The sequence below is a fragment of the Salmo trutta genome, chromosome 5 (genome assembly GCF_901001165.1).
Source record: "Salmo trutta chromosome 5, fSalTru1.1, whole genome shotgun sequence".
Taxonomy (NCBI): domain Eukaryota; kingdom Metazoa; phylum Chordata; class Actinopteri; order Salmoniformes; family Salmonidae; genus Salmo; species Salmo trutta.
Genome location: NC_042961.1, coordinates 24697228 through 24724162, shown reverse-complemented (window position 1 = coordinate 24724162; position 26935 = coordinate 24697228). Strand labels below are relative to the sequence as shown.

The 26935-nt window shown below is 43.9% G+C and overlaps 1 protein-coding gene across 3 annotated transcripts in view; it reads right to left on the bottom strand.

The window, feature by feature from the left end:
• Positions 1 to 633: 633 nt before the first annotated feature.
• The window catches only part of plekhh2 (pleckstrin homology domain containing, family H (with MyTH4 domain) member 2), a 57869-nt gene continuing 31567 nt past the window's right edge, over positions 634 to 26935 (bottom strand). The window contains exons 3-30 of one of the 3 annotated variants that reach the window (XM_029753086.1): positions 23866 to 23937; positions 23074 to 23223; positions 22484 to 22567; positions 22163 to 22244; positions 21828 to 22007; positions 16070 to 16956; positions 15913 to 15988; positions 15711 to 15805; positions 15392 to 15572; positions 13610 to 13746; positions 12525 to 12638; positions 11917 to 12003; positions 11627 to 11785; positions 11027 to 11107; positions 10741 to 10920; positions 9472 to 9580; positions 9201 to 9313; positions 8827 to 9006; positions 8157 to 8254; positions 7838 to 8015; positions 7149 to 7304; positions 6521 to 6618; positions 6253 to 6394; positions 5740 to 5885; positions 5268 to 5397; positions 4394 to 4480; positions 4134 to 4283; positions 634 to 3858 (exon numbers count right to left, since the gene is read on the bottom strand). In XM_029753086.1, coding sequence (XP_029608946.1) covers positions 3673 to 3858; positions 4134 to 4283; positions 4394 to 4480; positions 5268 to 5397; positions 5740 to 5885; positions 6253 to 6394; positions 6521 to 6618; positions 7149 to 7304; positions 7838 to 8015; positions 8157 to 8254; positions 8827 to 9006; positions 9201 to 9313; positions 9472 to 9580; positions 10741 to 10920; positions 11027 to 11107; positions 11627 to 11785; positions 11917 to 12003; positions 12525 to 12638; positions 13610 to 13746; positions 15392 to 15572; positions 15711 to 15805; positions 15913 to 15988; positions 16070 to 16956; positions 21828 to 22007; positions 22163 to 22244; positions 22484 to 22567; positions 23074 to 23223; positions 23866 to 23937 — 4338 coding nt within the window. In that variant the 3' untranslated portion in view covers positions 634 to 3672. The remainder of the gene's footprint in view (positions 3859 to 4133; positions 4284 to 4393; positions 4481 to 5267; positions 5398 to 5739; positions 5886 to 6252; positions 6395 to 6520; positions 6619 to 7148; positions 7305 to 7837; positions 8016 to 8156; positions 8255 to 8826; positions 9007 to 9200; positions 9314 to 9471; positions 9581 to 10740; positions 10921 to 11026; positions 11108 to 11626; positions 11786 to 11916; positions 12004 to 12524; positions 12639 to 13609; positions 13747 to 15391; positions 15573 to 15710; positions 15806 to 15912; positions 15989 to 16069; positions 16957 to 21827; positions 22008 to 22162; positions 22245 to 22483; positions 22568 to 23073; positions 23224 to 23865; positions 23938 to 26935) is intronic. The other 2 variants (XM_029753087.1, XM_029753088.1) reach the window with 2 other exon arrangements.

Below are 26935 nucleotides of genomic sequence, written 5' to 3'. Positions count from 1 at the left end.
ATTCGTCTTTCACTAGCAGTATGGCTACGAATAAGTAGCATTTTAATGTGTTTCCAGGTGTCAACATCGATTAACCAATGAATTGGACACCTGTCTGTAAAACTGTTATAATCATGCATTTGGTACATGACTTATTGACAAAGGACTTCCTTTTTCACTGGAGTTTCTCTTACTCCTTAAAACAAAAACTAAAATACTACACAAATATACAAAAATAGCCTTAAAAATTAATTGCCATTTTCAATAGTCATTACAAATTGCTTTCCCTATGTTTCCCATTAAACTCTTCTTCTACTGTTTTCCTCCTCTCCTAAGCAAACACAAAGTGCCTCTCTAACTAGTTTAGACAGGTTTGGGTGTCATATATTCCCCTTCCGCCCACTGATCCTGGAATGAGGGTGTGTCAGTTCCCCGAAAGGCCCTATTGAAAGCTCCACAGCATCAGCCACAGAGAGAACAACAGTCAATATTGTATATTTTGGAACAGGTTTTTTGAAATAAGTCTGTTTCAATAGGATAATTACACTGTTTGCGCTGAACAACATTGCTTTAAATGGCTGCAGGCAGTCGGTTAACCCTGGACCATCTCTGTGGGGATTCCAACTTCCTGTCTGAAGCACAACTCCAAGGGTGTCAGTTTGCCAATGGCGTTTATTTAAATATTTGTACAATAATGACAATTTTAAAAGATGAATTCTACATATATTTATATAAAATGTATGGCATATCAAAATAAATAACTAAGTCATACAGTATAAGCTTGTATTTGGGAATGACACGCAGCATGAACAGCAAAACACGCATGAGAAACAAGTAACATACAGTTCAAAATGGGTTCGGATTGTAATGAACTATCATACTGATCTAAAAATATGCTTTCCAGTTCATCTTTAAAGTAACTTCATGCAAAATGGAACAAATGGGTCATGCTTTGGTTTAAATTCAATTTGTCAACTGTCACACCCTCCCAAACTCCTTCCACTGTAATACAAAAACTGAACTCCTTTACTTTTTCCCCTCACAGGCCCACAACACATATACTGAATACTGGTAAGTAGTTTCCTCATTCTTCACCCTGGCTGTTCTGAAAGGATAAGTGAAAAAAGGATAAGAAAGTATAAGCGAAAACAACATGGTGGTCACTGGTCACCTACCAGTAACCTAGGTTGAGTTTTGGACCATTTCAGTTTCCCCACACAACAGGCCACTCAGTAACCAAGAGGTAATAGAGTGGTGGTGAGTAGGAGTCTACCGTGTCCGGTAGAAACTTCCACCATTCATTTTCTGTATTCAGGGTTCACTCTAACATTGTTTTAACCTTTGTTTTACTATTGACAGTTACTGCTGATTTCAGGACTGTAATATCGATTCGCTCTCCTTAAATATAAATCATCTGATTTATTCATTTCAGTCTGGTTAAATAAAGGTTAAATGTTTAAAAAATTAAATAAAATGTTTCAGGTCTCTGAACTGTTTAATCAACATTTTCGCAGTCTCCTGAATTAGCCTAGTGTGCACATGCACAACTGGCCCGAGCTGGTTTTCCCTGGCTAAACTATGCTAGTTTTCATCCTCATTGCCAAACTTCATAATAAATACATTTTATTTTAACTAGGCAAGTCAGTTAAGAACAAATTCTTATTTACAATGACGGCCTACACCGGCCAAACCCGGACGACGCTGGGCCAATTGTGCGCCGCCCTACGGGACTCCCAATCACGGCCGGTTGTGATACAGCCTGGATTCAAACCAGGGTGTCTGTAGTGACGCCTCTAGCACTGAGATGCAGTGCCGTAGACCGCTGCGCCACTCGGGACTCCATAAATAATGCAACTTCAAAATCCCTTTGCTAGTTATACAATCATTTAACTAAGAAATTCGCTGGAATGCAGCAATGATATCCTTCACCACCGTCATCTTAAGACAGATATCTTAAACCAGTCATGACTATTCAACAAAACAATAAATCATTTTGAAGTTACTTTCCAGCAAATGTCTTAGTTACATGATTGTATAACTAGCAAGGGAGTTTTGAAGTTGATGCAGTATTTCCTCACCACTTCATAGGGCTCTGCCATCTTTTAAAGGGGCAGTGCAGTCTAAAACATGATTTCCCTGTTTGATATATATTTCCATACTACAAAGGTTGGAATAATACTGTGAAATTGTGAAAATGCCCTTTTAGTGTAAGGGCTGTTTTAAAAGGATGCCTGACATTTCAGCTTGTTTGACTGGGTGGGATTTTGGACTTCCAAGTGTCATCACCAGGCGAGATAAGTTAATAGACCAATAACACAGAGAGTTTGCCCTCATCTCTGTCAATAAAAGCTGGTTTTAAGGTCCCACATCCCCCCCATTAGGCTCCTCCAATTAGGCCCCTCACTCAGGCCACTCTCAGACAGTCCCAGCAACATTCTTGCTGGAGAAATATCATTTTTCTAAGAAGCTGATGTTGTTCCTTTTTAACCATTTTAATTGAAAACGATCAGAGTAAGGTACTTAATTGTTACCCAGAAATGGGTATTGAGATTTTTTTTTAAATGGCTGCATTGGACTTTTAACATACCAACTACTCATAAAGCAGTCTTTCTCAATACTGTACGGTGTCACTTCCACTTACCCAATCATGTGCATCAATCACTTCCATTGCATTCTTTCCAATGTCTCCACAAACTAGCCACTTACACCACTCCCTTTCCTCAATATCTGTACTGTCCATGCAACCAACTGTGCACGAAGGATGCTCATTCATCTCTCCACTCCAACCATAGTGGGCCGGTTGGCTAAAACAGCAGCCAACCACACCGTCCTACGCTATCCTATATCCTTTCAATAATCCTGTTCTACATGGCACTTGTTTTTAAGGCTATATCATAGGCTGATCATGTTGGTTTCCTTTACCTTATTTCACACCCAGTAATATGAACAAAAAAAAGGTCCTCTGTTGGAAACTGGCATTATACGTCACAGTAGTAACAGAAGAAAAATATCTAGAGGCGCTATACAATGGCGACCCAGGTCGTGACCCCACTCCTTGTGGGTGTCTAATGGGGAGTTGGGATATGCAACAAACAAAAAACATTTGGAGTACACACTTGTGTGTAACAGGACAAATATAAGCACCCTCCAAATTATTATTATTATTATTATTATAATAAGAGGTACAAAAGTTAAAAGGCAGGAAGTAAACTGTGTACAAAGTTACAAAGAATAGAAAACAAGCAATAGAAAATACTGAAAAGCTTAAACCAGAGAAGGCTTTGGAGTTTAAGGCTGTCTGTCAATAAATAACACTGACCTTGCTCTTTGGTGAGCGAACAGAAGAATCTACAGCTGATTAATTAAAGTGCACCGGGATGAGAAAAAGCTCACTATGGACCATTGTACCATGTACCCACTGTACGATGCCAGAAGTCTCTGCACTGGAGTTCGTCAGTCCCCTGTCACGTGATCAGAGACGAGACTGGGTGGCGTCATTACGCCACAACGTAGCAAAACGTTTTGCAATGGGAAAAGTAAATGGTTGTTTCTTATTGGACAGGTTAAGATTGTACCCCCCCTGTTTCACTCCATTTCGCACCTACTGAACACAACCCTGATTCCATGTACTCTGCTGATCCCCTGGCCTGATATAAATGTATGTAGCTGTACAAGCAGCTTGTAGAAGGGCGATCACAGGAGAGTAGGTGCCTTGCTAGGTCTGCCCGCCGCTGGTGGTGATTTACTCCTTAGCTCTTTGCTCTTGAGATTGACAGGCTGAGCCACCAGCAAGGCAGGGGCAGAGAGGTGGTGGGTGGCGGCTTTCTGTTGATGGGCACTGTTGATGTAACTGGAGATGAGGAGGGTCATCTCCCTGTTCTGCAAAACAACACAGAACCTTTTCACCTCTTTACATAAGTGCAAATCTACCTGCGCATAGTTAACCTGAGCCTCTGAAATCGGAAATGGCTGTTGAGAGAGAGAGTAGGAGAGTGAGAGTGCGCAAGGGAGTGAGTGAGTGAGTGAGCAAGGGAGTGAGTGAGAGAGCGAGGGAGAGAGAGAGCGAATGAAGAGAGAGAGAGAGAGAGAGAGAGAGAGAGAGAGAGAGAGAGGGGGATAGGGAGATTGTGTTCTTGTGTGCCTCACACACTAACCTTGGAGGTGGCCATAGTGAACAGGTGTTTCTCTGTGGGCTTGTCTTTGGTAGCATTACTGCCAATGCTCTGGCTTACCACGAGCATAAAGTCCTGCCTGCAGCCTCCAAACGTCATCAGGTTCTTATAAGGGTGGGACACCAGCAGTTTCTACACGGTAAAGGGGAACATGGAGAGTGATGGCGTAGTGAGCAGAGAGACTAGTGGGAAACCACTGGAAACCATGCAAAAAATCAAAAGATGGTAGCAGAAATGCTTACAATGGAGTTGTGCTCCAGCACGCTGATGCCATCCTCGTGCACTGCCAGCCACAGGCGGGCACCCTGCTCTGGAGAGGGTGTGATGGACTGAACGATCACAGGGTCAGAGAGACAAATCAGGGGAGAGCACAGAGAAAGAGTGATAGGTGGTTAACATCTTCATTCAATGCAAGGAACACATATATATGCCTGATTACCGACAACGATGAGACAGCCTATAGGGAGGAGGTCAGAGACCTGGCAGTGTGGTGCCAGGACAACAACCTCTCCCTCAATGTGATCAAGACAAAGGAGATGATTGTGGACTACAAAAAAGGCAGGCCGAACAGGCCCCCCATTAACATTGACGGGGCTGTAGTGGAGCGGGTCGAGAGTTTCAAGTTCCTTGGTGTCCACATCACCAACAAACTATCATGGTCCAAACACGCCAAGACAGTCATTAAAAGGGCACGACAAAACCTATTCCCCCTCAGGAGACTGAAAAGATTTGGCATGGGTCCTCAGATCCTCAAAAGGTTCTACAGCTGCACCATCGAGAGCATCCTGACAGGTTGCATCAACGCCTGGTATGGCAACTGCTCGGCATCTGACCATAAGGTGCTACAGAGGGTAGTGCGTACGGCCCAGTACATCACTGGGGCCAAGCTTCCTGCCATTCAGGACCTCTATATACCAGGCGGTGTCAGAGGAAGGGCCAAAAAATTGTCAAAGACTCCAGTCACCCAAGTCATAGACTGTTCCCTCTGCTACCGCAAGGCAATACAAAGCCTCGTTATTGTGTTACTTTCTATTCTGTTTCACTTAAGTTTATTTGGTATTGGTACCGAGTCAGTGTGTGGGGGTACAGGTTTGTCAAGGTAATTTGTACACGCACCTCTGCTTCAAACAGCTTGGCCCCGAAGAAGGGCCACTTCCTGGCCACAGTCAGGTAGATGCGTACACACTCGGATGAACTTCGACCCCTCAGCGATGCCCATCGGGTGGACAGACGCTGGTGCAGTTGCCTGTGGGGGGATGGGAGAGGGTAGTTTATCAATGACAGAGTGTGTGTGAGGGGGATGAATAAATAACTGAAAGTATGTGAATCAGACCAAGAGAGAATAATAATTACCCATCGAGAGGTGTGTGAAACTTGGGTAAAGAAGGAAATAATAGCATACCTGGATCCAAATACTATTTGAAATCTTTCAAATACGTTTAGCATTTGCTTTAGCGTGCCCCGAGTGGCATATGGGCGGGCTTTGCACTTTTAAAACTATTCTATTGGTTCCATTGTGTCAATCAAGTCCAGACAAACGTTTTTTGAACCCAGGTCTGTATAATATAAACACATTCTAACAGCTTACCTGAGTTGTTCCTCGGTGGATGTCCTGCGGTAGTGTTTTGGGTAGAACCTCTCCAGTACCTGTTTCAGGGTCTGGTTGGACTTGGTCTGGGCTGAGTTGGGGCTGGCTGGGGTGGAGAACGGACGCTCAAAATCTCCAAACTCCACCTGAAACCAAAAACAATGACATTAACATTTGAAAAGGAGACACTAGGCTTTACAGTGCGATACCGTCTGATATCCACCACTGACAGGAATACATTAAATGGTTCCCATTAAACCGGTCTATATTTTACAACTCTGAATACACTGTTGACTTTCAAAACAAGGTGAGACAATGACAAGTTGGCAAACTGCTCACACCCGGGCTAAGAGTACTGCAATGGCATTCAATACAATTGCAAATTCCCCATTCAACACATAAACAAAGGCAGCACAGATGATACGTCATTTACAATGGGAGGAGAGAGAAAATACGCCAATGATGTGTTTAACTTGTGTGATTATACACAGTAGGCATACGGACGTCACAGACCTGAGCAAGCAGGGCAGACATCTCCAGGGCCAGCTCCTTGTTGACAGGGAAGTGTCCTGCTGCGATGGCCTCGTTGGCCTGGTAAGCCAGGAGCAGCCTCTCTCTCTCGGACTCACCTCTCACCTGAAGAGAGAAGTAGAGCCTGCACACAGACAAACAGAGACACGCACGCACGCACGCACCCAGACACAGTGTTACAAAACGTTAACTGGTGGCAAATGAGATCTCTACGTACAAACAGTATGCGAATGTAAAGTGTGAAATCTACCTGTTCTTGTAGGTGAGCCTGACAGTCCTGGTGTTCTCAGACTTGCCCGTGTGCTGCTCCTTGGAGGCCTGCTCCCATTTGGAGATGATGTCACAGATCTGCGAGAGAGGAAGACATGCAACTTTTGTGACGAAGGCTTTGTTGAAAACAAATCAATAAAGAACCCGGAAAAGGCAATTCCACCAACTTCTCCAGCACAATAACAGTGTCTACACGTGAAAACGGTACATTTTTACGTTTTGTACAAACAAATATCAGGTTAAAAAGTTCTACCCAATAAAATGATCAAAAGTTGAAACATTGTAAAAACTGATTTTCAAACACAATGATATTCGCGTTGACGTGGGGAGCATGAAAATACCCTCCCTCTGGCTAGAAACTTTGGAAAAATCATTTAGAAGCATTTTATAGGACCTTTATCTGATCTTTTTAACCACAGATCATAGAAACACGCCATTTTTACATATGTAGACACTGGTATAGTGCTGGAGATAATGAATATGAGGTTGAATTGGCGGAATTGCCCTTTAAGTGCTTTTCTAATAAACACAAAAGATATTGTCCCAATAAATTCCTTTATTTTATTTGTGTGTTGATTCTGTGAATGTGGCCAGCTATTCAGTCTGACCTTGATGCCCCCCTGTAGACAGTGCTCCAGCTCTCGTCCAGTAGGGTCGTCCGTGTAGAGGCTGAAGCCTGATTGACCAGTTTTCCTCATGCCTGTGTCCTGGTTCAGTCTGCACTGAAATTCCTCCACTGTGGTAGAGGCATCAAAGCCCACTACCTGTATGGGGTAAAATACACTGTAAATATGTATGTGTGTGTGTGTGTGTGTGTGTGTGTGTGTGTGTGTGCGCACTAGGGTTGCATAGCGAGGGTATATTACTTGAAACTTTTTTTTGTTTTAATCAGGTGACATCTAGTGGCCTTTTTGGGTACTTCAGATTATCACAGGTGTCTGTAATTATCTCTGGCCCACTGTGTGGCCTTATCACGTGTAGAATATATAAAATAATCAAACAAGATGATTTAGTGAATACCATTGGTGTTTAATATATATTTCACTCCGTCAATATTTCTTTGTTGTAAATGTTTTGATACCAAACTGGTGGCAGTTGTGAAAAAAGTAAACAGTTGAAAGTGTTGCGGAGTTAAAAAGTTATTTAAGTATAAATGAACAAAGTTACCATAGACTGCCATATATTACCTGTTCATTCCCAAAATGACAGAAGATTCCGTTAGCTTTGCAACCCTAGCATGCACACCTGTGTCACTCTCCCTGTGTACACCAACTGGTAGAGAGAGTATGTGTTGTACCTGGTATGTATTGTTGAGGAAGTGAACAGGTACGCTGAAGGGCAGTGAGTGGTGGTACGGGTTCCTGAGAAGGATGGACAGGATCTCCATGCGAGACGCCCTGGCCTGACGCTCGCCCTTTTGCTGTGTCCGCTCTACCGACCTCTGACAGTAGATGGCGTATTTACCCACCTCTGTTCTGAGAGAGACACAGGGGGAAAGTACAGTCACATCACAGGTAAACACAAGGTTGGGTTAGCGAATGAGCGACTAGGAAGTCAGACTAGGGACAATTTGCATGCGTGCGTGCGTGCGTGCGTGCGTGTGTGTGTGTGCTCACCTTGAGTCTCCATGCCTCTTAAGGTGTACCTGCAGCAGCCAAAGGAAGGGGTGCTGGGGCAGAAAGAGACCCACACACAGAGCCAGGAACTGCCAGCCCTGTAGAAGACCATACAAACATACACTCCGATTTGTTATCTCCGTATACCAGACATTAGGAACACCTTCCTAATATTGCGTTGTAAACCCAGCCGCGTTGTAGTTCTTGACACAAATCGGTACGCCTGGCACCTACTACCATACTCAGTTCAAAGGCACGTAAATCTGTTGTCTTGCCCATTCACCCTCTGAATGGCACACATACACAATCCATGTCTCAGTTGTCTCGAGGCCTAAAAATCCTTCTTTAACCCGTCTCCTCCCCTTCATCTCCACTGATTGAAGTGGATGTAATAAGTGCCATCAATAAGGGATCAAAACTTTCACCCGTATTCACCTGGTCAGTCTATGTCATGGAAAGAGCAGATGTTCCTAATGTTTTGTATACTCAGTGGATAAGGGCAAACTCTGTTTAAATCCATTGCAGTTCACTAGTTCATATTCAAATATATACTCTGCACGCTACAGTTTAATGCATTCACAATAATCTATTCATGACCGCCACAAGCCATTGTATTTGTCAGGTGTGGACTCCTGCTGCCCCCGGGTGGCGTAAGAGTGTGTATGTGTACCTGTAAGGGCCAGGGCTGCCCTTGGGGCTGTCTCTTGGTTGTCTGTTTGATGAACTGACAGAATAACTCGTTCTGTAGCTCCGGGTGGGTCAGGCACACCTGCAAAGCACTCTGGGCCAGGGACACGTGGTAGTCAATGGCTGGAGCATCGATGGCCACGTTGATGAAGAGCTGGCATGTCTGGAAGAGTGGGAGAGAGGGGGACAGAAAGAGAGAGCGATAGAAAGAGAAAGGGGGAGAGAGTCATTGTAAAAAACGGACGTAGCTCTTTGAATATTATTTATTGTCAAACGATTGCAATGCTAACTAACTCTCTTTGGCGTGTACATGTCTGTGTGTGTGCGTGAGTGTTTGTGTGTGTGTGTGTATCTTACCTTAAACAACTTGATGGCCTCAGTCTGCAGGGCCTGAGAGGGCAGGGTGGTGAGCGGAGAGGACAGACCCTCTTTACTGAAACACAGCATTGGGTGTCTCCAGATCTGAGAGTCTGAACGAAAGAGCAAGTTAGGAAAGCCCAGTCAAAACTATTGACATACCGAAGAGAAGACTTGCACGCCCGACTTATAGGCTCTTCAGCTGTTGAAAGTGAATAACTGTTGAGATACTGAGTCAGACAAAAGTCAGGAAGAGCAGGATGACACTCACTTGGTTCTCCCTCCACATTGAGCAGTTTGCCCACCAACTGCTCAAACTCTGTGCCCACCTTTCCCAAAGTGGTGCCCGCTGCCACCGACAGGTGATACAGCCAAGCCTCCTAAAGAAACCAGACGACAGGACAGAACTTTTACATAGGCACTGTAGCTTTAGCGGTGTGGCTATCAAGTGTTCATCCCCGTTGGATTTTTTCACACTGAAATGGATTTAACTGTGATTTTATGTCACCGATCTACACAAAATACTCCATAACGTCAAAGTGAAAAGAAAATTATATAAATGTTTACAAATTTATAAAAATAAAATGTATGGCAAACCTAAATAAGTTCAGGAGTAAAAATGTGCTTAACAAATCACATAATTTTTTTTTTAACCTTTATTTACCTAGGCAAGTCTGTTAAGAACAAGTTCTTATTTACAATGACGGCCTACACCGGCCAAACTCGGACGACGCTGGGCCAATTGTGCGCCGCCCTATCACGGCCTGTTGTGATACAGCCTGGATTCGAACCAGGTTGTCTGTTTTCCGTAGCACTGAGCTGCAGTGTCTTAGACCACTGCGCCACTTGGGAGCAACATAAGTTGCATGGACTCCTTCTGTGTGCAATAATAGTAGTTAACATGATTTCTGAATGACTACCCCATCTCTGTACCCCCCACAAATGGGGGGCAAATCCAACATAGCACCATAGAGTACCACTCTCCATATTTTCAAGCATGGTGGTTGCATTATGTTATGGGTATGCTTGTCATCGGCAAGGTCTGGAGACAATAACCTAAAACACAAGGTCAAATCTACACTTGCGTTGCTTACCAAGAAGACAGTGAATGTTCCTGAGTGGTCTAGTTACAGTTTTGACTTAAATCCGCTTGAAAATCTATGGCAAGACTTGAAGATGGCTGTCTAGCAATAATCAACAACCAACTTGACAGAGCTTGAAGAATTTGAAAAGAACAATGCTCAAGTACTAAATACATTTAAATCCCACTTTGTAACATAATAAAACGTGAAGAAATCTGAGCGGGGGGGGGGGGTACTTATGATAGGCACTGTACAGTATATTGGCTAAATACGGCAGCATTAGCAGTATCTACCAGTTGGGTGAAGCACAGTGCTTACAAAACCACAGTCGTGGGTTTGATTGATTAAAATGTATTCACTGTAGGTAATATTTGTGTCTGTGTGACCATAATGTATTGGCTTTTTATCATGGGATGTTCTCTACCATGCATCCATACTGATTTTGGCTCCTCTCATACCTTCTCATGTCGGGATTCAATGAGCAGGTAGGTGGGGCCCTGCTCCTGGGGATGGACAGCTATGGTGTGGGGCGTGGCCTGTAAGCCCCTCCCGCATGACTTCAGCTCCTCATCCGAGTCACGTGACCTGTCCACCTCCTCCACCCGAGCCTCCCGCAGCTTGATCTGACCTAGGGGGAACTGAGGGGGCACACAAGCACGCACACACGCACACAGCGCGTTAGTATGGTGAACGGGAAGATAGATGAGAGTAGAGCGTGTGAGTATAAGTGAATGAGTTACGTACCTTGTCTTCCTGACTGCGGAAGTAGTAGAGGGTTTTACCGATGAGGGCACACCACACCCGCTTGGAGTAGCCATGTTTCACCTGACAGAGATACAAAAAAAAAAGTTACCTTCACTTCAATGAGGCACTGGTCATTGGTAACCACCTTAGTCAACCAAATGTCAACAGTCAACTCTTAGAGTCATAGTTCAAATAGAGAGTTTAAGGGTCAATCTGCAGTTCAAACGATAACAAAGCCTTGCACCTGGCCACTGTTTTGGTAAACAGGGCTGCAGAAATGTAACCACTCTAAAATGTATAGACAGAGCTATGGATGCACGGGCTGATCATCCATGATATCAAAATGCTAGTTTTAACAACGTTTTGAGGCTATACAAGGTTTGTTTACAATGGCATTGTTTATAAACAGAGGAGTAAAAAAAAGCTTATATTTTAGGTTCTGATTGGGTTAGACAGTTGAACTAAGCTCATGAGGCATTTATAAGTTATATTCTTCAAGAACCAATGGATATATATTATGAATTTTAAAAAGTAACAAAATGGATGTAGCCCCTTTAAAGTTCATGGCTATCAGAGATATTTAGTAATGCAAGTCAGAACCTTGATGAGGTGGCCCTTCATCCCGGGTCGTATCTCAGGCTGAGCGAACAGTGGGCTGGCTGTTTTGACCCTCAGAACACTCTGTAGAACCCTCAGCCACTCCTCTAGCAGGTTGGGAGAGTCTGCCTTCAGATAGTATACCCTCTTCCCTGTAACAATCTGAGATCACACACGCACAGCACGCACACAAACACATACAGGAAATGATAGTTAATGCTAAAAATGTGCAGGCAAATATCCACATGAACACACTCTCCTGCTCTCTCGCTCACACACACACACAGTAGTACCTGGAGCACTTGCTTCTCGTCACCGCGGGCGATACTACTGGTGGCGTTGACCTCAATCTGACCTTGTGGTCTCCGGATAACATCACTCTGGGAAGACCGATAACATGGGCTTGTTCAGTAAATTACATTAGTGAGTGTTACAGTTCACTGAACCAAATCATCAGAGCAGTCATGAGAGCTACAGACCTAGATCTTCATTCGATCACTCTTTTGTTGATGTGTGTTGTATTCAAGGTTTAAAAAAGGCTTCTAAAGTTTATAATTTCCACTTTAAAATGTCAGACCTCATTTTGCCTAACAAAAGATGTATCAACCCCACATTTTTTAAATATGAATTATAATCCACATAATAATTCATATTTCCTGTTGCTACAGGTTTTTTGAGCAAACTGGCTCAAATTAAGATCCGTTTTCCGTAGACTTGAGCCTGTACAAGGAGACATGGCAGAAAAGCACTCACACTAAATATAACCTCAGATATACACAAACCCATAAATAACAGATCCAAACAGTGTCAGTCCACATTAATTTCAAGGCAAACTCTTGAGGAGAGTTGGTATACGTGATTTGAGCGAGTGTGTGTGACTGTGTGAGTTTCTTTAACTGACCGGTGACTTGTAATAGAGCAGCTCTCCATCTTTGAGGACAAACCAGCGCCTCTTCCAAGTCTTCTTCCACGTCTTCACCATCTTCAGGAGGTACCCTGACTTCTCCATGGGCTCCTAGAAACCCACGAGGTGGGGAGTGGTGTGTGTGTGTATAGTATCAGCTGTAAGGTATACAGTGCATTCGGAAAGTATTCAAACCCCTTGACTTTTTCCACATTTTGTTACGTTACAGCCTTATTCTAAAATTGATTTTAGAATAAGGCTTCCATCAGCCCTGTCACGACAGAGCTGATGGAAACAGGAAATGTCGGTACAATGTGATAAATGTTAACAGACAATTTGTTCATTTCGACATGGTGGGATCTTTTTGTGTCTGTAAAATGTATTATGTGGAGAGAAATGGAGGTGGAAATGCCTTTATGCGCAAATATTGATATAATAACCATCAATTCGAAGTAAACTTGGAGTCACGCGATGATATGTCACGGTGTCGGCCTACCACCATGACGTGGAAAAGCATGAAAAGTTTATCAGCAGATTAAATAAGTTACGGACTTCACATGGTGATTAACTATAGGTGATCATACAAATCTCCAATAGGCTAAATATCGAGGGTAGGCTATTATTTGATTGCTGGTGACATGATGATCGGTGCTTGGTTGCCAATAATCAAATAAAATGATTATCCATATTTCATCATATAACCTGTCCACTTTATCAGCAAACTCTTGTCAAGAGAGCATGCGCCAAAACCAGATTGGGCAAGTTCGCTATATTATTGGAACAGTTTATGAGACAAAACCATCGGTAGAGTTGAAAGTGCAATGGAAACACATAACTTCGATTTTTTTTATTTGGTACATACATGGGAACTTAACTGCTAAAGTGTTTTCTATGTGCAGTACGTCATCACGCAGTGCCTTTTTGTCCGCAACGAGTCAGTTTGATCGAAACACCCCTCTGGTGGCATATTGTTTCATGCAGATTTTAGAATATTGGAATGAAAATCTGTCGCCAGTTGGATGGAAACCTAGCTATAGAGAGAGAAACGTGGTTTGTGTTCAACAAAAAGACAATGTTCTTACACTCTTGCCGTTGTCGAGGGTGCTGGAGCAGGTCTTGGGCAGTTTCTGCTCTGGCTCAGAACACTCTGTGTCAGTAGAGTAGGCATCAGGAGGAATGGCATAGTCACTCTCTGATGTCATGGACGACATGGACACTGCTGGACAAGCAGGGACAACACAGACAGTCATGAGAACATGGTAATAAACATGTATGGATTTGGTTTTAACCTCTCTTTAGGGGGCAATATTTTCACGGCCGGATGAAAAACGTACCCAAATTAAACGGCCTACTACTCGGGCCCAGGAACTAGAATATGCATATTATTATTAGATTTGGATAGACAACACTCTGAAGTTTCTAAAACTGTTTGAATGATGTCTGTGAGTATAACAGAACTCATACGGCAGGCAAAAACCTGAGAAAAATCTAACCAGGAAGTGGGAAATCTGGAGTTTGTAGTCTTTTGAAGTCATTGCCTATCCAACACACAGTGACTTAAGGTTCATTTTGCACTTCCTAAGGCTTCCACTAGATGTCAACAGTCTTTAGAACCTAGTTTCATGCTTTTGCAGTGAACAGAGAGCGAACAAGAAGGCCGGGGAGTTGGTGACTCAGGGAAGGACATGAGTTCATTGGCGCGCATTCACGTGATGAGGTAGCTGTGTTCCAAAACGTTTTTCAAGACATTGGAATTGTCTGGTTGGAATATTATTGAGGTTCTATGTTAAAAAGGCCCTAAAGATTGATGCTATACAACGTTTGACATGTTTCAACGAACGTAAATTTAACTTTTTTTAAACTTTTCATTGTGAAATTGTGGGCGCACTTCCTACATTTGGAGTAGCTTACTGAACGCGCAAACAACAAGGAAGTATTTGAACATAAATTATGGACTTTATCGAACAAAACAACATTTATTGTGGACCTGGGATTCCTGGAAGTGCCTTCTGATGAAGATCATCAAAGGTAAGTGAATATTTATAATGCTATTTATGATTTTAGATTACTCCAAAATGGCGGGTATCTGTATTGCCTAGTGTATGTTTCTGAGCGCCGTACTCAGATTATTGCGAAGTGTGCTTTCCCCGTGAAGCTTTTTTTAAATCTGTCACAGCGGTTGCATAAAGGAGATGGTTATCTAAAATTCTTTGAATAACAGTTAAATATTTTATCAACGTTTATGATGAGTATTTTGTAAATTGTTGTGCTGATTCACCGTCAGTATTGGAGGCAAAATATTTTCGCCAATGTAAAATGCTGTTTTTGGATATAAATATGAACTTTATCGAACAAAACAGACATGTACTGTCTAACATTGAGTCCTAGGAGTGTCATCTGATGAAGATCGTCAAAGGTTAGTGCTTACTTTTAGCTGAATCTCTGGTATTTGTGACCCCTCTCCTGCTTGGAAAATGGCTGTGTGGTTTTTCTTGTGTTGTACCTGTCCTAACATAATCTAACTTTATGCTTTCGCCGTAAAGCCTTTTTGAAATCGGACAATGTGGTTACATTAAGGAGAAGTGTACCTTTAAAATGGTGTAAAATAGTCGTGTGTTTGAGATCTTTGAATTATGACATTTTGTTGATTTGAATTTGGCGCTCTGATTTTTCACTGGCTGTTGAATAGTGTGAACCATGGGCTAGCGTCCCACCTGCCCAAGAGAGGTTAATATGAAGCAACGTGAGATGCGTACTCTTGTGTGAGTTTTTTTGTGGTGTGTGTGAGGTATCTGACCGTGTGTGTGTGTGTGTGTGTGTGTGTCAGTCTGTATTTATGAAGTGTCCGTGTGTGTGCGCAGTACCTCTCTTGAGGGAGCGGGGGCTGCCGGGGTTGCTGTTCTTGCGGGGGCCGGATCTAGAGGGGTGTGAGCTACATTTAGATGCTTCCTCTACTTCTGAGCTGGACGACGACTCTGAGCTGGATGACTCCTCTGAGCTGCACGACTCCTCTGAGAATGGACTACTGCTCAGCAGAGTGGCTTTCTAGAGAAGGTAATACACACCATCAGCTTGACACACACACACACACACACTAGAGGGTCACATTAAAACAGGACTTCTGTGGGTGACACACACACACTGTATATTTGCACACTCACACGTACATACGCACACACCTACCCCCTTCAGCGTAGTGTAAACAGGCGTGGTCATGTTCTTAAAGATGAGGGATGTGTAGAGCACAAAAGCAGGATACGAGGACTGGAGGGAGGGGTCTGGAACAGAGATGACAGTTCAATCAGCCAATCACAGAGCCTTCTCCAAAACACAGGGCCAATGGCAGAACGGTACTAACCCGGGAATTTCGTCTTCTCTCGCTCACCTTTGCTTGTCTGGTCTGTACATGAGGTCTCTGACAGCCTGATGCCAGACTTAGCCACTGCATATATCCGGCTTTCCTAAAGGAACAGTCGACACAAGTAAAGCATAAAACACTCAAAGTATGTACAATAAAAAAGTAAATAGAACTTAGTGCTCACCCAGGAGGGGAACCTGTGTAGAGGGGGTGTTGGTGGCTTGCTCCCTGGCACCGTGGGAGGGGGGTCTGGGCTCTCTGGGGGCTCCTCTTCGTCCGTGGCGAGTGAGGCTGGTGAGGTGCGCAAGGTTGGCTTGGTGGCTGGCTGAGGCGGCGTGTCTCTACTTCTCTCCACGCTGACCTCCTGTTCCTGATCCAGGTCGGTCTCCTGGGGCCTAAGGGGGCGGAGCATGCTGATGGCGTTGCGCGTCCGTCCATGAGCCGCCTCCGTGCTGATTGGCGGCTGGCTCAGGTGTCTCTTGGCCAGGGCCACACTCATTACGCCAAATCCAGTGGGCGTCCGCAGGCGGGGCTGCTTGGGAGATGCAGGGAGGTCTCTGGAGTCCTGGGTGGAGGTGGGGCGCTTGGGGGTGAGGGTGGGGGTGAGGATGGGGCTAGGGGTGTTGGAGGGATCACTGGAGGAGGACGAAGAGTCTAGTCTCTGGGACTGGAAGCGTTTGTTGAGTTCGTCCGAGGAGCAGTCCTCAAGCTTCCTCTCCCTGACCCCGTCCTTCTCCGCCAGCCCCACCTCCCCGGACCCCGGCAGGTGGAAGTGGGGGCGCTTAGTACGCTCCATGTCATCGTCGAACAGAGAGCTGCTGTCATCGGACGCCGTGAGGTAGGTATCGCTGCCGGGACGGCTGTACTTCAGCGGACACCCCCCTCCCTCACTGAAACGTCCACCCTCGCCCTCTGAAGCAGCGACGGAGAGCACAGAGGACACACGTCGAAACTCTGGCCCTGCTGCGCTCTCACACACACTCTCAGTCTCCTCCTCTGAGGTAGCGTCCGCTGGTCTGTGGCCTCCACTCTCTGCCCCGGAGGAGACTGATGTCTGGTTAGTGGCATTATCTGTCAAAGTAAACAAACACACTCCATGTCAATATCATGTACCAAATAACATTTACATTACATTTAAGTCATTTAGCAGACGCTCTATAACATACCAAATCAATGTTCTTCAACCCTGGTACTGGGGACCCACAGACTATGCTGTGCAGGCTTTTGTTTCAGCCCAGTACTAACACGCCTGATTCAACTAATCAAAGGAATTATGATTAGTTAAGCTTCATAAGGCACGCTAGCGCAAAACTATGAAATAACACATATGGAATCATGTAGTAACCAAGAAAGGGTTAAACAAATCAAATATATTTTATATTTGAGATTCTTCAAAGTAGCCATCCTTTCCCTTGATGCCAGCTTTGGTTACTCCATGATTCCATATGTGTTATTTCATAGTTTTGATATCTTCACTATTATTCTACAATGTAGAAAATAGTACAAAAATAAAGAAAAGGTGTGTCCAAACCTTTGACATGAAGCCATTCCAATAGAACCATTTTGAATGGGATGTATGGGACACAATACTAAGGCTACCATTACTTATCATACAAGCACTGTTTTGGTACAAATTATATATGTATCATTCTAATCCACAGACAATATTTTTTTATCATTCGGCGCATGCTGAAATTTGATCCTCTCAATTTCCACTACATTTCTGCATACGTTTACAAGACACATACATAAGGGATACTTGGTTCATTTTATTGTGTTCTCCACACCACCTCAAACATTTTAAGCCATCATTGGGCTTAATGTACCAATTATTTATGGCGATATGGCCATGTGAATCCTGTCCAACTAGAACCAATGTAGCTGGTTGGCGGTCATTTTGGAAATGGGGTCTTTCAGAGTATAATAGATTATTACATCTTTATGTAGTAGTTTACTCACTTTGTGTAAAGACTGAAAGGTCTTAATGAGTTACATGTCTCTCAGCTGGACATAATGCATTCCTATGTGATTTTACTTAAAGTGACATGTAGAGGGCAAGTTTCTAGTCAAATTACTTAAAATGGACACAAAACAGAATATCATATTATATATCATTGCATTCAGTAGATTTCAGGGAATACACATATTACTTTATTGGAACTATCCATGAAAACCTTAAAAAAAACATTAAGTTGGCACACGTTTTCACCACTTTTCAACCAAATAAAATAAAGGATCTGTATATATGGCATCTTTGGGCCATTTTATTGTGTTTTCCAGACCCCCTCAAACATTTTAAGCCATCATTGGGCTTTAGGAACCAAATATTATTATGATTATTATTTTTCCACCTTTACTTAACCAGGTAGGCCAGTTGAGAACAAGTTCTCATTTACAACGTCGACCTGGCCAAGATAAAGCAAAGCAGTGCGACAAAAAAACAACACAGAGTTACACATAAACAAACGTACAGTCAATAACACAATAGAAAAATCTATGTACAGTGTGTGCAAATGTAGAAGAGTAGGGAGGTAAGGCAATAAATGGCCATAGATGCGAAATAATTACAATTTAGCATTAACACTGTAGTGATAAATCTGCAGATGATGATGTGCAAGTAGAGATACTGGGGTGCAAAAGAGCAAGAGGATAAATAACAATATGGGGATGAGGTAGTTGGTTGTGCTATTTACAGATTCACTGTACCTGTACACAGCCATCGGTAAGCTGCTCTGACAGCTGATGCTTAAAGTTAGAGAGGGAGATATGAGACTCCAGCTTCAGTGATTTTTGCAATTCGTTCCAGTCATTGGCAGCAGAGAACTGGAAGGAAAGGCGGCCAAAGTAAGTGGTGGCTTTGGGGATGACCAGTGAAATATACCTGCTGGAGCGCGTGCTACGGATGTTGCTATGGTGACCAGTGAGCTGAGATAAGTCGGGGCTTTACCTAGCAAAGACTAATAGATGACCTGGAGCCAGTGGGTTTGGCAATGAACATGTAGTGAGGGCCAGCCAACGAGAGCATACAGGTCGCAGTGGTGGGTAGTAAATTGGGCTTGGCGAAAAAAAAACAGATGGCACTGTGATAGACGACATCCAGTTTGCTGAGTAGAGTGTTATGGAGATATGGCTTTGTGAATCTTGTCCAATACGGCCAAATGCAGCTGGTTGGCGGCTGTACAAAAGTCCTGAGTGGAGCAGCATACTACTGAGATGAACTTGACCAACCAAGTTGATTTCACCTGTTGACTCTCTCTCAATGCCACACACTTGTCACTAATTATCAGGCCTGCCCTGATAGACTCATTCACACCTTTAGTTTGTATTGAAATCCTGTCAAGCCATTCCTCAGTTTCTTTCCAGTTGTGTGCGTCCAAGTAAAGAGTACGTTTGTTTCCTATTTTCCATGTCTATTTTAGTTAAGTTATAACATTAAGAGGTCATGTAATTTCCTTATTTGAGATATATTGGTTTAATAGATTCATCCTCATCACCTTTACGTTATGCAACCTGCTTAGAAGGTCTCTCCTTTGTTGCAGATCCACACACACAAATCCAACCTTACCATGTCCAACCACATGTCATTTAATAAATATGGACACAATCTTTGCTGGAACAAAAACAAAAAAAGTAACACAATAAAATAACAATAATGAGGCTATATACAGGGGGTACTGGTACCGAGTCAATGTGCAGGGATACAGATTAGTCGAGGTAACTTGTACATATAGGTAGGGGTAAAGTGACTATGCGTAGATAATAAACAGCGAGTTGCAGCAGAGTGTAATTGCAAATAGTCCGGGTGGCCCTTTGATTAATTGTTTAGCAGTCTTATGGATTGGGGGTAGAAGCTGTTAAGGATCCTTTTGGACCTAGACTTGGCACACCGGTATCGCTTGCTGTGCGGTAGCATTAGAGAACAGTCTATGACTTGGGTGACTGGAGTCTTTGACAATTTTTTGGGCCTTCCACTGACACAGCCTAGTATATAGGTCCTGGATGTCAGAAAGCTTGGCCCCACTGACCGCCTTATGGTCAGATGCTCGAGCAGTTGCCATACCAGGTGGAGATGCGACTGGTCAGGATGCTCTCGATGATCTGGGGACTCATGCCTAATCTTTTCAGTCTCCTGAGGGGGAAAAGGCGTTGTCATGCCCTCTTCATGACTTTCTTGATGTGTTTGGACCATGATAGTTTGTTGGTGATGTGGCCACCAAGGAACTTGAAACTCTGAACCCACTCCACTACAGCCCTGTCGATGTGAAGGGGGCTGTTCGGCCCTCCTTTTCCTGTAGCCACGATCATCTCCTTCGTCTTGATCACGTTGAGGGAGAGGTTGTTGTCCTGGGACCACACTGCCAGGTCTCTGACCTCCTCCCTATAGGCTGTGTCATTGTTGTCGGTGATCAGGCCTACCACCGTTGTGTCGTCAGCAAACTTAATGATGGTGTTGGAGTCGTGCTTGGTCACGCAGTCGTGGGCGAACAGGGAGTACAGGAGGGAACTAAGCACGCGGCCTTGTGAATGTTGGCTTCTGGTTGGGATATGTACATACGGTGATTGTGGGGATGACGTCGTCGATGCATTTTCTGATGAAGCCGGTGACTGAGGTGGTATACTCCTCAATGCCATATTCTAGTCTGTGCTAGCAAAACACTCCTGTAGCTTAGCATCCGCGTCATCTGACCACTTCTGTATTGAGTGAGTCACTGGCACTTCCTGCTTTAGTTTTTGCTTGTAAGCAGGAATCAAGAGGATAGAATTATGGTCAGATTTTCCAAATGGAGGGTGAGGGAGAGCTTTGTATGCGTTTCTGTGTGTGGAGTAAAGGTGGTCTAGAGTTTTTTTTCCCCCTCTGGTTGCACGTGCTGGTAGAAGTGAGGTAAAACGGATGTAAGTTCGCCTGCATTAAAGTCCCCGGCCACTAGGTGCGCCGCTTCCCAATGAGCATTTTCATGTTTACTTTTGGCCTTATACAGCTCCTTGAGTGCGGTCTTAGTGCCAGCATTGGTTTGTGGTGGTAAATAGATGGCTAAGAAAAATATAGATGAAAACTCTCTTGGTAGATAGAGTACCTCATGATAAGCTGTAGACCACACTACCTCAGGCAAGCAATACCTCGAGACTACGTTAATATTAGACATTGCACACCAGCTGTTATTGACAAATAGACACAAACTCCCACCCCTCGTCTTACCAAACGTAGCTGTTCTGTCCTGCCGATGCATGGAAAACCCAGTCAACTGTAGATTATCTATGTCGTCGTTCAGCCACGACTCGATGAAACATAAGATTTTACTGTTTTTAATGTCTCGTTGGTAAGAGTCTCAAACGGAGCTCATCCAGTTTATTCTCCAGTGATTGCACATTGGCCAATAGAACGGATGGTAGAGGCTTTCTTCTACCAGGAAATCCACATGGCAGTCATTTTATTAAAATGGCCACCCTGAATGACTGACAGGCTTCCCAGATAGCCTCAATCTTTAAAATGTTCCTTAAGGTATCTAGTATTAGTGTAACAAGTTTGATACTTGTATCATAAAATGGAACAATCATTTCACCTATCCACTGGACTAGTGGTTTTCCTGGACCAGAAGTGAAGAACATAAGATGTAGGATCTTAATTTGATCACTCTTTTGTTGCTAAGAATTGTCCTGTAGAGCAGGAAATGCAAACGTGTTGTATATTGAAAGTTTAAAAAGGCTTTTAAAGTTTGTAATTTCCACTTAAAATGTCAGACATGATTTGCCTTAACAAAAAATGTATCAACCCCTACAAAAATCTCCATGAATTATAATTCACATTTCCTGTTGCTGCAGGACTATTTTTCTGCTCTAGAAAACAGGCTCAAATTAAGATCCTACATCTGTAGTACGACATTGATAGTCATAGAAATTATCAGTGATGGTCATCCAGTAGATATGAGGAGGTAGGGACTGACCAGTGTTGTTCCCCCCTTCGGCCTCGGGCTGGGTTCTGAGGGTCCTCTGGACGGGCTCGGGGCCTGTTAGGACCTGGGGGTTCTTCCCTCGTACCTGGAAACAGCCAAATGTCAGGCTGCTGAGACGCTGGGCTTCCCCGGGCTTAGACTGGACACCAACTCCTCGCTTTTGCTCCAGGGCTGGAACGCATACATGAAACAGAGACTTTAAAATGTCTAGCCAGGAGACTTGGGTATGTGTGTGTGTGTGTGTGTGTGTGTGTGTGTGTGTGTGTGTGTGTGTGTGTGTGTGTGTGTGTGTGTGTGTGTGTGTGTGTATTTCCTGTGGTCCTTACCCTGCATCTGTTTCTGTAACTCCTGGATCTGAGCCTCCTGCTGAATGTTGGTCTCTCTCAGAGCAGCATTCTCCACCTCAAACTAAGAACAGCACAAACTCTTGTAACACCAAAAAGCATCAACACTAATACTATACAAATACACACATGCTTGTTTTACTTTCCTTGTGGTGACCAAACAATTGATTCCCATTGAAAATCCTATTTCCCTAACCCTAATTGCAACCGTAAGCCTAAAATAGCATTATTCCTTGTGGAGACTAGCAATATGTTTTCCTTGTTTTGCTATCCTTGTGAGGACACACACTTCATGTACTGTACCTCACACAGCTTCAGCATCACCCACTCTTTGATCTTCGCTGCTTTCTCCTCCACTGTCTTAGCATCCTGGGCTCGGATCTGTTTCTGGTAAGGGAGAGAGACAGACATCAACACTGATCTAGGATCAGCATACCATCCCCACAATCCTAACCTTAACCATTACGGGGGGGAAAGAACAAAAAAACTGACCTTAGATCACTGTCTAGTGGCAGCTCTTTACCTACTCCTCCAGCTGTAGTCACAAACACTGTTCTAGGATCAGCTTACCCTCTCCCAATCCTAACCTTAACCATTACGGGGGGGAAAGAACAAAAAAACTGACCTTAGATCACTGTCTAGTGGCAGCTCTTTACCTACTCCTCCAGCTGTAGTCACAAACACTGTTCTAGGATCAGCTTACCCTCTCCCAATCCTAAACCTAACCATTACGGGGGGGAAAGAACAAAAAAACTGACCTTAGATCACTGTCTAGTGACAGCTCTTTACCTACTCCTCCAGCTGTAGTCACAAACACTGTTCTAGGATCAGCTTACCCTCTCCCAATCCTAAACCTAACCATTAGGGGAGAAAGTCTAGGGACAACTGTTTACCTGCTCCTCCACTTGTGCCTCCAGCAGGGCGATGACATCATCCTTCTCCTGTAGGAGAGACTGTAGGTCCTGACAGCGTTTGAACAACCGCACCTCAGAGTCACCCGACTGACCGTCTGGAGCCTTCACCTTCTCCTCCATCCACTGCACCTGAGAGAGACACACACACTGTTATGAAGAGTACGCATACGCACTCATCACACATAATAGAATGTGTTCAAGAACTATACAGGTAACTTCCCAAATAAAGGAAACACCTGAGTAAATGAGGGATTCAAAGTATGTCAAAAGCAGGTGCTTCCACACAGGTGTGGCTCCTGAGTTAATTAAGCAATTAAACATCCCATCATGCTTAGGGTCATGTATAAAAATGCTGGGCAGGCCATTATTTTGGCTACCATGGCTATGCCCCCATAGGATGAAAAAGCCCCCATAGACAGGGCACGAGTGGTCACTGAATGGTTTGACGAGCATAAAAACGTGTTAACCATATGCCATGTCTCAGTTACCGGATCTCAACCCAACTGAACACTTATGGGGGGTTCTGGAGTGGCGGCTGAGACGACGGTTTCCACCACCATCAACAAAACACCAAATGATAGAATTTATCGTGGAGGAATGATGTTGCATCCCTCCAGTAGAGTTCCAGACATGTGTAGAATCTATGTCAAGGTGGATTGAAGCTGTTCTAACTAGTGGTGGCCCAAACCCCTATTAAGTCACTTTATGTTGGTGTTGCCTTTACTTTGGCATTTATCTGTACATGTAACACACACACACACACACACACACCTCATTTACCTGCTGGTGAGCTTTGAAGGCACGCTTCTCTGCCTCTATCACCTGTGTCTCCAGCTGCTGAATCTGTAAGAGGGAGAATGATGGACACATCATGTTTATGTTCCATGTTTACATACACAGTCACTGACTACATCCTCAGTCCCACTCCCCTCACTTGCACTGAATGACGTGAACGAGACCTTTCATTTCCCTCTTGGCCTAACGCATTAAAACAATGTTCATACGGTCTTAGAGGAGAAACATCAACCTCAAACCCAAATGCAACAACTACATCCAAATAAAGAGCGGGAGGTGGTGCATACTAGACATAGTGAGCGTCATTACCGATAACACTTCCTGATTTATGTTCCTAAATGGAAAAGGGAACAGTTACATTCCCCAAATGCTCTTGCATTGAGCATCCATTGTCAAATATATTTTGCGTTAGATTTTTAAATGCGACTAATAAAAAAAAAACGTTTCTATGTCATCACTTGTAACTACTAAACCTGTATAGTAAAGACTAACTCTTTGCCTACTTATGTGAGACTTGACTCCCGTTGTACTGCCCCTCTTGGTTACGGCTACAGTGTGTTACACGGAAGTCTGGTTGGACGTGAAAGTGGACGGGTGTCAAGTCTCACGGTTACAGCCGGTCCTTTGTGGGCCCTGGCCATAGAGGACTCTTAAGAAAGCTGTCAGGCTCGTGTTAAACCACAGAGACACAGAGAGCGCCATTAATACCAGGGAACACCACTGTTTACACTGCAACGAGACGCCTAACAGATCTAGTGCACTTCGCACGCCACTTGGTCACAGTTACAGTGGAAACACGCACGCACAGAGACAGCTTTGTGGGAACGGGGAATGTGGAAGAATTTATGAGTAACATTCCTCTCAAATGCCTCAGCTCAAAGTGGCGGAAGTGGCAGAGAAACCAATGTCTTCTGAGGAGGCACACGAAGAATCCCAAGCCCTCTGACAAACAACGGCCTTTGAATGTGCAGCAACAAGACAACCACCCTTCCACAAAGTCCCATTACAGCAGCGGCATTCTGTCCAACACACACACACTCACAGTCCAGTATTCTGGGATCATGACATCATGGCGAGGCTATAGTGGAGCCTGTATGGACTGAAGAGCTGGCTCCAGAGTTGCTGTTGGACTCTCATTGCTCTGGCACTGGTTCTACTCAGCAATGTGTTTCCCTTTAGTTCTAGTAACTGGGAAATGGACCCAGCCCAGCCGGACCCGGAGGTTAGCTGATGCTATGCCCTTACACACACACACACACACACACACACACACACACACACACACACACACACACACAGAGTTTCCATTGCAGGAGAATAATACGTTTGGGAGACTCTCTATGTGGATCAAAACTGTAATGTATAGGTTTCATGTGTGTGTGTGTGTGTGTGTGTGTGTGTGTGTGTGTGTGTGTGTGTGTACATAGGGAGCAAGAACCAAGGACGTTGTTTTATGGACATTTCAGTAGACCTAAAAGCCTAGTGAAATATTTTAAAAGGGCAGTCAGTGAAGCCAGTGGTACACAGCAAATCCTGTCTGAACCAGTCGGGTCCACTCTGTCTTCCAACTCCGGCTGAGGGAAGGAAGGCCTGGAGCCTATTCACAGCAGGGGCAGACTGTACACAATTGTACACACACACTACCCTAACTGTGGCCAGTGGTGCGCCAGCTGGACCAAAGGGTGTGTTCAGATCTAAAACACACATGAAACCTGCAGAGGGGTTGGGTTAAATGTGGAAGATACATTTCGGTTGAATGCATTGAGTTGTGCAACTGAACCCTTTCCCCTTTCCAATACGTCACCATACACACACACACAGGGCATAAGCGACATCATTTTTTTTGTTACTTATTTTTACTCAGTCAGGGATTCAACTCATTTCTAGCCAGCTATCTAAAAGTAATCATGGCAGATTTATAGACCGGGCACGTGCTCAGGGGCCCTGACCTCCAGGGGCCCTGAATAATTTTGTTAGTCATTTTCACTCCGATATTACATTAATATGGCATAAGTTATGGCAAAATTTCAGGAAATTTGCTTTAAAACTTCAACAATTTCTCCCCACCCCATGGCAAAATGTGCAGGAAATTGGATGTAAAACTGCTAATTTATCTCTCCGCGCCATGGCAAAGTATATAGAAGGTATAATTGCATGAAATGAGTTATACATTTGCTAAATGTTCTCCCACCCAATGGCAAAATATGTAGAATTTCAGAAAACTTGCTTTAAAAGTGCAAAATGTTATCCATGCCCCATGACAAAATATGAAGAACAGCAGGAAATTTAAGCTAAAACTTTGTCAAGAGGGGGGCCACTTAAATGTTTCGCCCACGAGGTGGGGGCCCCCCAACCAAATCTTGCTTATGGTCAGCCTTGCACACACATACAAATGTACACGCGCACTTGCACACAAAGAGGCAGGCAAGCACTCACACACACACACACACACACACACACACACACACACACACACACACACACACACACAGCCACACACACACAGCCACACACACACAGCCACATCTTCTTAGGAAGGATTCTCCAGAGCCCAAGGTCGTCCACAAATGACAAACCACAGCTTTCTCTCAATGCACAGATATAGCATCAGGCAGAGAATAGAACTGTAATTACAGGCAGGCAATTCGATGGTGGCATAATGAGGCTGAGACTCCGATTTTTCACTTTAAAAGTATGCCAAACAAAAACCATCGATTGCAAAGTTAACCCTTTATACTCGTGGGAATTGGCCGATATGCATAGGGCTAAATTGAGATGTTCCTTACAGAGGAAATATAAAAAGCATATGCATAAACATGGTAGCAATTGAAAAGGAACAGTTTCGAGATTATAGGAAAATTATTCGACCAAAAGGTGAGAACACAACAGTTCACCTGACACAAGACCGAATCCAAAAATTACACTTTTGATTTTGTTCATTTTACAATTTCACTGTACTTTTCGTTGCATTTATTGATAAAGAAATCAGAAAATAATCAGGATACATTCAGTAACATGATAAGAATATTCCTGGAAAATGTGGGGT